This window comes from Electrophorus electricus, chromosome 5 (assembly GCF_013358815.1).
Source record: "Electrophorus electricus isolate fEleEle1 chromosome 5, fEleEle1.pri, whole genome shotgun sequence".
Taxonomy (NCBI): domain Eukaryota; kingdom Metazoa; phylum Chordata; class Actinopteri; order Gymnotiformes; family Gymnotidae; genus Electrophorus; species Electrophorus electricus.
In genome coordinates, this window is record NC_049539.1 from 16,657,479 (window position 1) to 16,670,768 (window position 13,290).

At 36.8% G+C, this 13,290-nt stretch overlaps 2 protein-coding genes across 6 annotated transcripts in view; both read right to left on the reverse strand.

Moving 5' to 3' along the window:
- smtnb (smoothelin b) overlaps positions 1–6,991 on the reverse strand; it is a 53,457-nt gene extending 46,466 nt beyond the window's left edge. For all 5 annotated transcript variants that reach the window (XM_035526057.1, XM_035526055.1, XM_035526054.1 and 2 more), the window contains exon 1: positions 6,295–6,991. In XM_035526057.1, coding sequence (XP_035381950.1) covers positions 6,295–6,345 — 51 coding nt within the window. In that variant the 5' untranslated portion in view covers positions 6,346–6,991. The remainder of the gene's footprint in view (positions 1–6,294) is intronic.
- Positions 6,992–9,582: 2,591 nt separating this feature from the next.
- Positions 9,583–11,588, reverse strand: LOC113576906 (cyclin-O protein B). Its single transcript, XM_027009258.2, has 3 exons — positions 11,382–11,588; positions 11,112–11,297; positions 9,583–10,143 (listed from the first exon to the last, which is right to left on the reverse strand). Exons 1-3 carry the CDS (start codon positions 11,586–11,588, stop codon positions 9,583–9,585), a joined length of 954 nt encoding a protein of 317 aa, XP_026865059.2.
- Between the last annotated feature and the right edge of the window lie 1,702 nt (positions 11,589–13,290).

Sequence of the window (13,290 nt, forward strand, 5' to 3'; positions counted from 1 at the left end):
GAGGAGAATGGCCCCCCCTTTGAGTCTTGGTTCCTCTCAAGGTTTCTTCCTCATGCTCTAGTAAGTTTTTCCTTGCCACTGTCACCCTTGGCTTGCTCACTGGGGGCTTGGGCTTGGACATTTGTAAAGCTGCTTTGTGACAACATAAGTTGTAAAAAGCGCTATATAAATACATTTTGAATTTTGATTGATATCCGAGAGCAACAATGTAAAGAGAGACATATGAAATGAGAGAAAGAAAGAATGGAGGGTCACATTAAAATGTTAAGTGAGCTTTAAAGTTACTCCCATTAGTACCCATGTGTTCATTATTATTATCATCATCATAATCATCATCCATTACTATCTAAGTATTCTCTATAAATGCCATTGGAACAGAACCTTTTTTGTATTTTTACATTGTAAATACAAGACAATAATAGTAAAAACAAAACAACTAGGCAAGCCCAGTATCATTCAACTGCCAGGTAGACAATCCTTCACATTAATGGTAATACAATATCTGAAAACCTTAGAACGTTTCAAAGGACACACAGCATTTGAGTAGGCTTTGTTTTAGTGCTGAGAAACACTGCTTGGTTTTAAAGGCCTGCTTACTTGCAAGCTAATCTGTTGTGTATAGTGAAAAAAAGATAGACCAAAGATTTGCCCTTGAGAAAATAAGATAACTACAACTTAGGTTTTCCCTATGTTGACTTGACTGCAGTGTCCAATAACTTGTTCATGTTAAATTGTAAATGACCTTGCTTCCTAGCTAGCTACACTAGCCAGTAGCCAACTAACTAGCCAACTAACTAATAAAACAATTTGTGTTTATAAATCCTATGGTGCAAATATCTACTTTTTTCACCTTGATTATTAATGTAGCTTGTTTTACTTATTACAGCAACATCATTAACTGCATCACAAACATACCATAAGACAGCATACTAGAGATGTCCCAATCAGATCTCAAAAGATAGCTATATAGTTACAAACAAATGCCACAGTATATCCTCATACCTCTTTATTTAGATCTAGCAGTACATATAAAGTGCATATAAAGAATATACAGAAGATATGGTGAATATATAAAGTCAATACAAAAACAAAAACAGAACAGAGCAAAAAATGGGCAAGAAAAAAAAAAAAAAAAAAAAAAAAGCTTCGAGTTTAGTCCTTTCTACCCAACAGTGTATGTGTGTGAATCATTTCTAATACAATGACCTCTTGTTCAGATACTGCGAGTTTCAGCATACAGAACAATCCTAAACGTTCAAGGTCAGTGCAAATGGAAAAATGTGGAATTTACTGCTGGCTACCATACAAGATATAATGAATATTAAAATTGCATCATTTGATGACTGCTTTAGTGTTGCATTAGTCACATCACATTTCAGCTGTTCTAGTTGAATGTATCTAGTAGTACTGTTCTACTAGAATGTATCCGAGCCAGGCTAGAGTGAAACTGAACCAATGAAGGAGTCAAAACGAGTCAAAGCCGATACCCAGAAAGAAATGCAAATTGAACACAAGTACAAAATCAGAAAATAAAATATGATACCAAACAGTTAGTGCTAAAATGTTCCATTAAATCAATAAAAGTGCAATATTATTTCCACAAGTGCAAGAATAGTGATTGTTTAAATAATTCATGAATACATGAGTCTTCAGTATGCATTTAAAGACAGTAATGGATTCTGCTGTTTGGACAGCCAGTAGAAGTTCATTCCACCATCCAGGACAGAAGAAAGTCTTATCTTCCATGACAGTTGAAGGATGGCATTTGAAGCTGAAGCATACTTGAGTTTCAAAATACTTAAAGGTACAGATCAGGCTTTGCCCATTGCCATGATGCAAGGAGGGGCTGGTCAATATTTGGCTTTGTAGGCGAACATCAAGGTTTTTTTTTTTATATATATAAATGATGCAGGCTGCTACTGGAAGCCAGTGAAGGGAATGCAGCAGTGGAGTGACATGAGAACTTTAGACTTTTGAAAACCAGTTGCGCTGCTTTCCTCACAAAACATCTATTTTAGAACTGCAGCAGTAACAACTAGTGTAACAACTATGCAATATATATATCTATCCATCTCACGGTACTAAACTTTAGTCCTACTTTGCTCTTTTATACCATCCCAGATTTCAGCATTAAGTCAAGTATGATGTAAATTTTGTAATAGGGAGATATCCAAAGACTTTCTTTTTGTTTATTCCAATTTTAAGATTTTAAAGTAGCCAGAGACCCATATGGTGACTTCAGACACAGCCTTTTTTTCCTATGGCCAGTTAATACTTAATGAAATGCACTGTTACTATTCAGCAAGACATGGTGTGAAAATCAGGAAAGGTGAAAATATCCAGTCATTGGTAGGGTGTACTTACTAAGGTGTTTAAAAGTTCATTTCTTTCCAAAAACTGCATTAAGCATATTCAAGCAACAGGCAGCTTTTAAGTCAAATGATCAAAATAACAATTTCCTTAAGACAGGCAAGGTGGGTTCCCTTCCCATGTAAGGCCTAACCATGTAGCAATATGGTGAGCTACAGAAAACATAAGCTTCTTAGTTTTGTTGTTCAGAATCTAGCAGAGTGCCAAGTCACTTTTGGGCACAGTGCCACCAAAATACACACACAGAGCCATGTTGTGCCTCCCTTCTGACATACTGATAAGGCGGCACAAGCCACAGCTTGTTACCCAAAGATATAGCACACATGAAGAGGCTGCATGAAAGCAATACAATGAGAACATTGTGACTGGTGAGTCACCATACAATTTGAATTCCCCATTTAATTTGTAACATCTGGAAAACAATTATCTGATTAAAAAAAAATAAATAAAAAATAAAAATAAAAAGTGTTGGAGGTAAACTGCTCACCTTTTGGCAGCGAGTGCTAGGTCATGGGAATGATTTTAATGAAAGAAATGAAGTTACATTGAATGGTCTTGAGACATCTCTGGCATCAATCTCCATGCAAGAGAATTAACCAAGTGAGACAGGCCTCTGCTATGTCTCTGTTCTATGACTATCAGCATCAAAAGTTACATCATTGCTTTCCCCTAATTTTTAGGCATTTTCAACCATTGAATACACAATTTCAAGCTGTTTTGTTGTTATATTAACATATGTCTTTCTTGTAATATAAAACATTAAAAGAGGGGTCACATTTTTTTATCCTGCTCATACCTATATGTGGCAAAGCAAAGCGCTTAAAATACAAGGAGTTCATCTGGATAATCTAATTTTTAAGACTGATTTATGAAAGAGGATTAACATCAAAGATTGGTTTCACAGGACTTGGAGTCATAAATGCTGATAACTGCTTTAGGATAGAACAAAAAAAAAAATACAAGATTTTTTTCATAATGGCAACATGTCAGTAACTGACAAATTTGTTCACAAAAATCCACTCTATAACTAAAGTTTTGACATCTAAACTTTTAAAGGTCCACCTTCCACAATGGGCAACTTTGTCTTACTGGAAGCCTGTAAGATCACCAAGACCAAGTTACTATATCTAGAGTTGTCACAAACATTCTGAGATTTGCTAAAAAGTCTGATAAGTCATTGCAGTTCCGTTAATTTTATTTTTTTAAATAAAGCTATGCAAATCTGAATACCAGACTTATTTTAATTTTACCAAAGAGCAAAACCATTTGGTGACAAATATACTAACAGCATAACAGGCCAACACCTATCCAGCTCCTTGTTACTATGACAACTACTTGTTTCGTGGTTTTTTGGTTGTTGTTTTTTTCCAAATTTTCTGTAACTGGTCTAAACCACCCTTTTTCTATTAAACCAGCAGCTGAGTTTTCTTAAAGTACTGACAAAACATGCAACATGCTCAAAAAGATGATTGTGACCATTTATAAGAAAAATCTGATTGGCTGCTCTTATTACAACCATCTTGATTTTTTAACTGGTAATCTGTCATGCATATGCCATTGTGACAAGCATCTAATATTCTCTTCTTTACAGTGCACACACTTCATCTCATGTTTTTTGGCATTTTAGAGAACTGTATATTCTACACTGCCCAGGCTGTGGAATAATTTCCTCCACCCCCCTCCACCCGGAGAGGCGAACAAGTCACCACTGTGACTCAGTAAATTTACAGCTATCGCCATGACTTTGCCCTTATTTGGAGACAGGACACATCATTTAGGGCCTCTGTATTTATATGAATTGTGTGTGAAGCATTTTGTAGGAATCATATTTTCAGATCAAAATAATAAGGATGCAAGTAAATAACTGTTTGTAGACTGACAACCATTTTTCTTGTAAAATCCATGAAATGTGCATTTTTGAGAAACTTGGTCATAAAAGTCTTTCACCACAAATTTAGTAGGGCTTTAATTATAATGCCTCTCTAATAAACCCAGGAAAGAGATGCTTTCATGTATGGGAATTCACAAGAGAAGCAGACTGAGCTTTAAATAACCAGTACTGTTTACCTAAATTCCTCAGCTACATATGTCTAATGGAAATGTCCTTTGCCAGAAGCTGTTTTACACCTTTGCGTTTGTACCTTCAGAATTGAACTGGAAAAAAATAATTATTGTGTGTTCACAAAAACAAAACAGATCATGTTCTTAAGATGTCACTATGCATCAGATCACCTAACACGTTTTCCCACATTCATAGCAAACACTGTAGAGGAAGCCTTCCTGCTCCAGACCCTGAGCAAACTGACTGACCCTGGGGATTAATCAGGAACCTATAAAAACTGTAAAAGCTCTGGCTTCCTGCAGAGAAACCAGGAAAAGAAAAAAAAAAAATACAACTTTCCACTGTACATATATTTTAAATGTTCTGAACACATGTGAAATAGTAATTAATACTCTATTTCAGTATTCATTGGACAAAGCAGTTGTATATTTTATATAAACAAATGTGTATAAAAGCCCATCAATTAATTTTCAATATACTAAGAAACACTCCCAAAAATGTATGACAAGTTTCGCAAAATTTGAGTAAAGAGAAAACCAATGCATAAACAACTAAAAATAAACTGAGGAGAGCTAAACCGATGGAAACTGGGGGTGTCCCAAGAGAGACTGGGACATTTCTAACCCAGAGGAACGAAGGATGTGAAAACCGTCTTGTGAGAAAAAGGAGAAAGTGAGAAAAGACAATGGGAAATTTTTTTTGCAATCCATTTTTCTCATGGATTCATCATAATGTAGATATTTACATGAATTATTTATTGTGCCTTTTTTATGGGTGTCAATACCTTAAGTCATTTAAATTCTTCTCTGACCTTCTCCAAGATGAGAGATTATCAGTGAACTCCATGACCCTATATTCTTCCTGCCGTGACACAGGACTGCAGAGAACCACTTGAGTTCTTAAAGACTTTAAGAAGATGCATCTATTACATTTTCTGAGGGTTCCAATAACTGGCATGTATGAAACCAAAATGCATGAAGACTTAGAAGGAATATAGACATAGGAATCAGTGGGTACAGTTAACAGTGCTGTCACATACAGTGACTCATGAGGACATGCCTTGCAAAACATGTTGGAAAAATAAGGCTTGGGTGAGTCAACTGAACTTAATTTACCAAAACGTAAATTAACATGTCAGATAGACATCAAGGATGTCTGAGTGAATTATAAGGGTGTCTGCTTTATTTGATACTGTTCTGACTATATGGATAACATTTTTAGTGGTGCACTCTAAAACAAAAGTCAAGCTTTTAAACATAAGTAGGCTAACAAATTTGACTATATATTGCCTTGATTAAATGCATTTAAGAATTTCAGGAAGGAAAAAAAGTAAAACATTAATTTACAACCTTACACATGCAAAAAATGCTGCAAATAAGAAACAATTTAATTTCTGAAGTGTGTTAATTCCAAAAAAAAATGGGACAGCATCTTTTATAGTTCTTGCATGAGCTAATGGATACCTTAATTCTGGGACCATTGTGCAAGACTCTTGTGGGCCTTGTTCCCTCATTACGTGGAATTAAACCCTGTATACATCGATTATTGTTCCTATACACATGAAGAAACAGTAGCCTCCCTCGCCTAATTTCATCTGTGCTCATCGCCACCCCCCACCCAAAAAAAACAGCTGCTACAAGTATATAAGGATAATTAAAGCATCCCCAGCCTCAAGTTCCATTTTCATGACTAGAAACGCACATGTGAAGCTTGAGTATGGACAAAGTTCAACTTTGGATGGCAGCGTGTTCCATTAGCCTGAAGTTAGCTAAATTTCCAGATTTTTGTAAAATCAAAGAGAGCAGTAAACTACCATATTTTCTCTTTATAAATAGAGTAGGCTAACCGATAAATTGACTCACCAAATTCCGAAGCGACGTTTCATCCAACGTTGAATATTTTTGGTCAGTCATTCCGGGCTGTTGCGATAAAAGCTAAGCATGGAAAACTTCCCTCTTAGTTATCGTTACTCCAGAGTTTCTGGTCTCCGCCTGGGCTGGGTTTCAGATGACTAGCCCGTTAGTGCTATTCTTCTTTTTAAGTTGGTGGATAATGGGACAAAGCCTTAACACGCTACTACCAGGAGGTCGACACAGTAGCCACAGAAAAAAATACCGGTGTTACTGCGACTTACTCAACTTCTCAATTTTTTGTTTGGCAATATCAGCTAAACTCGTTACTACTTCATGAGCTTCTACTTATAACCTTTGGGTTATGTGGAGAAAGTGTCCGTGTAGCTTTGGTGTTGAAGCTCTGTAACTTAGGCACGAAGGAAATTCCACAAAAAAAGACAGCAGCCCAATCCTGGTAGATAAATTGTCCGGTTCCACAATGTTCCCACCTGTTTAGATCCTGTATCCTGTATGATAGAGATGATGGCGCACCCAACCGAATCCCGGTTATTCAAAAATAGTTTATACATGAAGACTAACAACCATCAGAAAAAACAAGGTCCACTCACTGTCCTCTAAAAGTCGAAGATGGATATAGCTTAATAATTTGTTTTTGTTGCTGTTCTCGTAGACAAACTGTTTTCTTTCTTCCCCCAAGTAATTAAATGTAAATCCGCCCTTGTGTCTCGACCAATAGCGAAGCGAAGTTTATAAATCGCTTACTCTTTGAATGTCTAGCGGGTTGCGAACAGAGCATATGTATCGCCATCTATCGTAAGAGCTCTACTTTTTCCAATCCGTCGCTTGTTTATTTAAACTCTCCCATGTAGATCTATATTCTAATGTAAAATCTCGCTAACCTAAGCTTTCACTACAGCTTTTGTTCAATTAAAAAACATACAATAATTTAAAAACGGAAAACACAGAATAGACAAGCAGGTTTTCACATATTTTGTTTATTTGTCAATGTACTGTAGAATATTATCTACATCCAAATTGTATCTATTTAAGATAGAAATAGACATTTCATAAGAAGACAGACATTTCTTTCCTTATTAGGAAGAAGACACTACCATAAACTCCTAGATAAAGGGCTGTTTTTTTTCTTACTCAGCCAACAGAGACTCTCAAATTAAACATAATGTATTACTTTTCTTCTTGGATCCTAATAAAGAGTAGATGACAAAGCAAAATAAAAATGCACATTTTGATACCATACCATAATGAACCATACCAGGTTATATCAATGTACAGTTTATTTAGTGTGCCATTTTTAACAGGGAAAATTGTTTGTCAGCAAAGGGTTTGAAAATACAACAGGCAAACCTTGTTTGTGAGTTACATGAAGTTACTGACCTAAGGTGACCTAGTTTAACAAATAACATTTAAAAAATGTATGTTACAACTTCTATACTAACAAAAATGCAAACACGTTCCTTGCGTTGCAACTTTCTAAATTCTGTTTTGTATCAGCTGCAAAATGGTTGCAAATTAAGACAGTGGTGTCCAGCTTTACATGGAGATAAGAAACTCGGATGTGTCTGATCTTAAACCTTAAAGATACTTTTGAAAAAAGTATTATTTATGTACATGGAAAGGTTTACAGAGGAATGTTAAACAAAAAATTCAAATCAGTGAATAAGTCTAATAACTTATGCATAAAGGAAAGAAAAAATACAGATTGCTGGAATTTCACCTTCCTGTTTCTGCAATGCCAGGTCAGAAGAGTTCAGCACTGATTCCCCCATGTAATTACTGGTAGCTAATTTCTGTTATTTAAAAAATATGTATTCAAATTCAAACAGCCCTGAAATTTCAGGTACAACAACCCTCCACTTACCTAACAGTCAGGCGTGATTTGAAAGTGGCTAACTGTTCCTTGTCCTACCAGTGGTTACAGCATTGTAACCAACAATTTTGGATTTGAGGTACTCGCATGCCTTTAATTACCTCATGAATTACCCTATTTAATTACTCTATGACTGATGCTTAAGAATGCCAGTTTTATTCCATGTTTCTTGTTCACATTGTCAAAGAAAAGAGAGCTGCCTAACTAGACCACAAATGTTATTATCACAGAGAACAAGGGTAGATATTGGCATGATGTCTTCAGTGGTTTGAAATGTCCTAAAGCCATTTGCTACTCATTTGCAACAATCAAGAACCTTCCAGGATGTGGTAGAAAGAGGAAAATTGATGGCTTAACCTTGCAAATGTTGGTATGAAATGAAGAAAAGAAACCACATACAACAGCCAAAGAATTTCAAGCTGAGCAGGGACATCTGGAGTGATAGATTCAACCTACATTACTGCACACTGTACAAAGAACGGCTATTTGGATGAAGGCCAGGGAGGAACCCACTGCTTTAAAAAGGCATAAAAAGAGGTGAATGACCTTTCCCAAAATATGCTTAACACAAGCCATGTGGGATAATGTCCTATCAAGAGAGGAAACCAAATTTGAACTCTCTGGCAATGCAGACAAGTCTTATGTTTATAGACAATGAAATGAAGCCTGTAAGGAAAAGTGCATCCTACCTACAGTGAAATATTGTGGAGGCTCCATAATGGTGTTGGGCTGTTTTGCTGCTTCTGGAACTGGAGGCCTTCATCATAGTATAGGAATAATGAAATCTGAGGATTATCAAAGTGTCTAAGAGCATAAAGCGCTCCCAAGTGAAGGCAACTAGGTTTGGATCCAATGAAATGGGTCCTGTAGCTGGATAAAGAACAAATACACATGGCCTTTTTCAACTACCCAGCAATGGGTGCTGATCTCAAAACAATTCAATCTTTTAGAGAGATAAAATATGTTAAACCTTGCAAACACACCTTGCCAGTGTCTGAAAGAACTGCAGTGGAAGGAGAAACTACCAGAAGACAAGGAAAGAAACTCAAAGATGGCTGTATGAAATGTCTGGAGGCTGTCCTTGTTGCCAGAGGATGTGAAACCAAGAGTTAAGGATGGGTGCCTTTTAATCCCATCCATTTCATTCTGATTCTTTTGTAAAATAAAGACCACTTTTCTTGTTGAATTGACATGCTATTAAAATATTCTAAAGTTGGTAGCTACATGTCCATTTATTTATGAAGAAATTTGCCTTGATTTAAACAATCAAGGGTGACAATAATAACAACTGTATGTTCACAATAAATTGTGCTTCATTTGGTAATATATTACAAACATAAAACAAAAAGTCTTTAAGATAACAGTACAAAGAGAATAGGTTTACCAGCAGTTGTAATTACTCAATTGTTTCAGAGTGCTTTTAAGTCTTGAAGTGACTCTAGATTGAGTGACACCAACAACCTAAGATCTTCTGTGCACTGCTGAATTAAAGAATAATTTATGGAGTTGTGGTCTGCAGTACAGAGTAAATCTGCCATCTCTGATGAGCTCGTGTGTTTGAATGAGGCTGGCTTTCTGAAATGGTCCTTTGCCAGTATTATAGCACTCTGCACAATCACAGATGGCTGGTATTTGTTGAAAGCATAGTCTGCCAGACTCAGTTCACAGATTTTGCAAGCAAAATATTTATACTTTTCCACTCTGGAGAGCTGGTCTTCTTCAGTGGCTGTCCAGTCATCGTCATTTTTGACCTCATACAAATCAGTGAAGTTATCATCCTTTCCACCAACTCTGTGCCAGGATAACTCCTGACTGACTAAGTAATCGAGGAAGAAAGCGAGAGTGGGTGCAGCCAACCTGAAGTTGAGTCGGAGAAGAATAAGGCATTCAAGATTGCAGAGTTGCTCTTTGGAGAAGGCATTGCAGCAGAGTGAGAGAAGCTGCTTGATGCGAGGAGAGCACACTTCAACCTGATGGGTTCAAGGAAAAATACATATCAACACTCAAGGGCTTTAAGCTTTCAAACTCAGTCCATATATTTGATACACACCACTGAGCTTTAAGTCAACACAGAACAGAAGGATCCTGAAAATTGTGTACTCAGGTGTCATTACCAACAAAGCCCTGAGTATTTGCTAGTGAGAAAATGACTGTCACTGCTTTAGAAAAAATGTTAAAAACATAAGTTTCCTAATAAAACATTTTTCCTTTCATAGGATGATTACACTTTAAATAACTACACTTTCATGCCCTAATAACAAGCACCCTAGATGTTTTTACTGCTACCCGTATGCACTTAGTCAAGTAATTTTTTACAACACTTAGTATGATGGCAGTTAATTGATGATGCAGAATCTTTGCTATAGACCTAGCATCTTAAAGTGTAAGGTAAATAGTCTGGCATAATACAGATTTGGGAGCCACATCATAAAAAGTGAGAAGTTATGTCAATTATGTTGTTTGCATTTTTACTTTTTACATTTTAAGACACAAAACCAGCAGTTTTAAGTTCAGTTGTTGTTTTCATTTAGGAACGTCATAACTGTGTGTCAAATTTTAGGGAGGATAAAAGATCATAAGATTTTCTTAATGCAAATTTCCGAATGAAGACACGCACCTAATAATGCGCTGGAATCGCATAAATATGCCATTACAGAAATATTTTTTTAAAATTACAAGTAATAAATGCAACGCACCCCTTAAGGAATGGAACGGTCCGGGTTTTTGTTTGTTTGTTTGATTATTTTTGTTTTGCCTCCATTTCATAGTATTCGGGAATATTTATGTCCTTATTCATTGTTTGAAAATGAATTCATATTGAAAATAGGTAGGCTTAAAGGTTAAGAGGTAGACTACTGCTAAACATTGTAAATTTGCAATAATCTGCGAGAGATCAAACAAAATTTAAGCAAAGTTTTCATAGGCCACAGTCACTTACGTGTTTTGTCGCAATCAGTAAAGACGTTACGCCGAGCAACTGGAAGCAGTCCGCGGCCACTGACGTCGTGACCAAAAATCGGTCCATGATATTGACAGCCAAGCAACAGGATTCAAACGACAGTTTGAAGTGTTTATAAACAGCTATAAGCCAGCTTACTAGTTTGCAGCGGGCCTCTGCAGTAATCTGTGGGGGGAAAAATGGTGGCCGGACATAAAATGCGGGTTAAGAAACAGTCGCGTGTCACGAGCTGCATCATCTACATCTTACCTGCGGTTGACGAGCCAAACAATTAAGAGCAAGAAATTCCTCCTCGTTGTTTTTCTGAATTATGAAACAGCTCTCGTCGTAAATGACCTCATGGTGGTCAGCTATGAGTCTGTTATTAAGATTTACTGACCATGGAATTGTAAAGAAGTTAGATGGAGAAGGGCTTTGAAAGTCCTCTTCGAAGCCAGAATCACTTAATGTGGACATATTTGATCACTATTAGCAGTAACCCGTTGAGAATCTAATTTTTATTGTTGGCTTCTTTCTATGATGATGCGTAGACTCCAACCTTTGGATGAAGCCTGTCTGAGAATTTCACTAACCCAAATCATGATTTTGTTGTACAGGGTGACGTGCATAGTAGGCTCTTTCCCGGGCACCTTAGCGCGCATTGCCAGCCCCAGTGCTCCGAGCGTTTACGTTGCCGTGGCTACTCACCTTCGGGGGAGGGGCATGCGTCCATTACCCGTAGTAGTAGAACGTGCTCTTTGTATTCTATGTATAATTAGGCTGTAAATATAAATGTAAATGTATACATTTGTTATAATTGTGGGTAGTTGTTTTTGGTCGACTATTGTTATGTATATCCTACTTTTACTTAGCCTAACTCTTTCATTGATGAGAGGAACCCCAATGAATGATCCAAATGGAACCTGACAAGTCGCGCAGAGAACAAGGGTATAACGTTATCAATAGATTTGTATTTATTGTATTTAAAGTATATACAGGACAAGCTCGTATACACTCCTGCATAACGTTATGGATGTTGTTTCATATTTGGCCATTTCAACGAGGCTACGTAGTAGTCATTTACGCAGTGCTTCTGTGCACTGGGTTTTGCCACAGGACAAAGCCATTGTTTTTGGGAGCAGCATAATTTGGGTTTTTAGAGTCAAATCAATCCAAATTTACTTATACAGTGCTTTTTTGTGTTGTCACAAAGCAGCTTTACAAATAATTGGGTTTAGATCCCTAATAAAGCCAGTGGCAATGAAATCTCCCTGGAAGGAATTTTATGGAAGGAACCGTGAGAGGACCAAGACTCAAGAGGGAACCTTGGGTGGCCCAACTAATGGTTTATTATATTAGGTAGTGTAGCCAGTTCAGTATAGGTGTGGGAGCCTCAGCTACTCCAATGGGTCTAGGGTGGTCAAGCTGTTTCTGAACCGATTGGAGTAGATGGAGAGGACGGATGAATATGGCAGCATAAGGGCAGCACCAGGACATTCTCTGGCTTCATCTCAAACGCGTTATCACTGATGAGCAGGTCTAATCTGATTAGCAAAGTTGGCATCATTACAGTAACATGCAAATAAAAAAAATAAAAAATTAAGTTACTTTTTATCATTTCATTCGGTGCATGTTTTAAATAACATGCACCAGAGTTCCTTATCTGCAACCCCAAGTTATATTCAGTCATAATTCCAAGTTGCTTTGAATTTTAAGGGGGAAAAAAAAGTGTTAGCTAAATGCCATAAGTAAAAAAAATATTGCACGGAGTACATTACAGCAAGACATTGTACCTGTATATTCATTAGGGTAGATACAGCATATTTGTTTTCATGTCTGATATTTGTCCCGTTATGGTTACTGAAAATGATACTTGCTTCTTCACACGAACTTCTGCATAAGAATACCAGTACAATACTAAATAGCATTTCATACTATCAAAAGTCACAAAAAGCAAGAAGGTTTAACAGGACTGGGGTATGGGTACTAACATTAGCTGGTACTAGCCATAGCCTTGGAAAGCTTATACACTAATATACTAAACACTTCAGCAACACACCGCTCATCAGCTTTTCAGCACTGTACTGTTTGCATGCGACATTTTCGAACAGGTCAGGCGCTTGCGGATAAAACAGAGTTTTAATTTACAACGGAGAAATTAACAATCGTAAAAGCAAAA

Coding starts and splice junctions, on each gene's coding strand:
- LOC113576906 (XM_027009258.2), bottom strand. CDS start 11,588: ATGTCCACATTAAGTGATTCTGGCTTCGAAGAGGACTTTCAAAGCCCT. Junction 11,298..11,381: donor GTTTGGCTCGTCAACCGCAG/GTAAGATGTAGA, acceptor TTCCCCCCACAG/ATTACTGCAGAGGCCCGCTG. Junction 10,144..11,111: donor TACTGATTGCGACAAAACAC/GTAAGTGACTGT, acceptor TGAACCCATCAG/GTTGAAGTGTGCTCTCCTCG.